Source organism: Plasmopara halstedii, assembly GCF_900000015.1.
Source record: "Plasmopara halstedii genome assembly, contig: Scaffold_2881, whole genome shotgun sequence".
Taxonomy (NCBI): domain Eukaryota; phylum Oomycota; class Peronosporomycetes; order Peronosporales; family Peronosporaceae; genus Plasmopara; species Plasmopara halstedii.
In genome coordinates this window covers 198,752-201,183 of record NW_020189786.1, presented here as the reverse complement: position 1 = coordinate 201,183, position 2,432 = coordinate 198,752, and the positions used below count along the sequence as shown (strand labels likewise).

General features: G+C 41.0%; 1 protein-coding gene across 1 annotated transcript; it reads left to right on the top strand.

The window, feature by feature from the left end:
* Positions 1–242: 242 nt before the first annotated feature.
* Positions 243–1,958, top strand: PHALS_05125 (uncharacterized protein; the record flags this gene model as incomplete). Its single annotated transcript, XM_024718795.1, has 3 exons — positions 243–1,272; positions 1,336–1,739; positions 1,788–1,958. 3 exons carry the CDS (start codon positions 243–245, stop codon positions 1,956–1,958), a joined length of 1,605 nt encoding a protein of 534 aa, XP_024584158.1.
* Between the last annotated feature and the right edge of the window lie 474 nt (positions 1,959–2,432).

Below are 2,432 nucleotides of genomic sequence, written 5' to 3'. Positions count from 1 at the left end.
GCTCGACCGCTGCTGATGTAGAGTCGGAGAGCTACGATGATAGTAAGCAAGACAACACCGACAATAATGAAACTGATGGGGAAGTAAGGATGGATTTCTTTCTTTGGAAAGAAGGCTCCATTGCCTTTATCTACCCCATTGCTATCCAAAGATGCGAACATCAAACCTGAGTCGCGCGCTATAGCAGATGCGATCGACCTGCTGAGCTCAAAAAATGGGATCCAGTTCAACATAAAGATCTAATGAATGACCTAATGGAGCATGTTCGGTCAGATGAAGAGATAAAATTCATCGCCGGCGGGTTGATCCCCAAGTTGCTCATGAAAAGTAAGATATCCGAGAAGGTGCAGCAACAGCTCCTCACATCTAATACCGAATTATCAACAGTATTCGCATTTTTGATGAGGGAGGCAAGTACCGGATCTCTTGATCAATTCTTCGACCTGAAGCTACACATTCCTCTGTTATCTTACGCCTGCAAAATATGTGACCCAGAAAACATTGAGAAGTTTAATGCAGATGCAGTCGCAAAAGATGTCACCCGACTCCTTACTGAAAAACGTAAAGGCGGTGATTTGATAACTTGGCTTGGAACTTATGGAGTTTCAGAGACTACCAAAGATATTGACCGTCTCGTGAGAAGTTTTTCGCAAAATGAGAAGACTTTCGTGCTAGCGTATCGTTTATACGCATTGGTACATGCTGATCTTGTGCCGTTTCATTGCAATTATGACTGGATTTCTCCGCCCAACAGATTCGTTTTCTGGCTTAGATTCGCTGCTTTTACTCGTTTTAACTACATTGAGCATGAGGCAAGATTTCCAGAATTTATGAAGCTTCAAGTCCGTAAATTCATGGGAGATCAATACTTTGAAAATGATCATTTGAAACTTTTGATGAAGGATCTGGAGGGACTATTTAAGGAAGTTGCCAAAAGAGCTAAACTATTTAGAGATTTCGATTGGTCGCAGATTGATGACAATCAGATCCGTTTGTACAAAGCTGCATTAAGTTCTGAAGATAACGCGAAATTGATGAGGGAGGCTTTGATGGAAAAGAGTCATGCTGCTGCTTTTAAAGAAAAGTTAAACGATAAAAAAATGGAGGAAACGTTTGAGGCGCTGCTGATCGACAAAAAACTGGTAGAATCGCTTCAAAAGGTGCTCAAGGACGAGAATCAATTGAGTTTACTCCATGCGAGTTTTGAGGGTTTGAAGGATCCGGTGTATTCAACATCGATTCTGAAGAAAGTTGACATGAACCATGATCAAGGTGAGGTTATGAAACTGCTCTAATTGTTGGTCACCGATGAGGACAGATTGCGGTTGCTCGAAGCGTCCTTGAATGATGACCGTCTCAAGTTGTTTGAAAAAGCTGTAGAGACATCAGGACGTTTGACGTTGGTTGAAGACATGCTGAGCAGTACGGAATTAGATCCAGTGAAGCCGTTCCAAGCGATTCTCAGCGATCAGAAAAAAGTGGAATTGCTTAAAGAAGCTCTAAGGGATGAAGAGCATTTGAATAAATTTAGATTGGTTTTGGACAGCAAGAGCAGCAAGAACAGCGAATACGAACTCGAGAGCGAATTGGTGGATAAGGAATGGGCGAAGAAATTCGATATGGTGTTAAAGGATATGAATCTAGTGTTTTTTCTAAGGGTGGCTGTACTGGACAATGATCGTGCGAAGTTGTTTAAAGCGGCTTTGGAGGAACAAGCACAGTTTCAAGTGTTTGAAAAGGTATTGAGCAAAAGTAATTTGGTCAATGTGTTCAGGTCAATACTTTAGGAAGAAAAGCAGTTGCATAACCTTAAAATGGTTGTTTCATACGAGCTCTATTGGGAGTTCAAACATTATTTCGATTTCATTGATAGAACGATGCTGGGAATAGAGATGGTGAAGTGGTTGAAGGACAAGGCGCTAAACAGTTTTTTTTGTTCGGTGGAAACAAGTGTATGATAAGCTCCGAACATTTTGAGATAGAAACAGAGTGCAAAAATCAGGGTCATTCTCAGACACAACGACGAATTGGATAGTGGAGGAACGTGAGGTGACATCCTAGTAGTGCATTTCTCTTAGTCAAGAAAACTAAAATAGTACGCTATCTTAAGACATTTGAAATGCAATGGGGCATCTCTTGTCATCTTGTACACTTAAATCTTACACATAAAGCAGGAGAAATACTGTGTCTTCGTGTCTTGTCGTATACGTTCGTAACCACAAAAGTAGTTTTACCCATCCAGTACTAGCACTGCTGTTGTCATTGGACTCCAAGGCTGCATAACCAAACAATTTGCAGTAAACTCGTTTTCTTCATTTTCAAGATTCCATGTTGAATCGTGTCCATTTTCGCATATTGAGTTTCAATGAGCTGCACAAGTTGAAATGCTTGAGATTGATGACAATTCAGACGTGCAAGTGCGGACATCATTC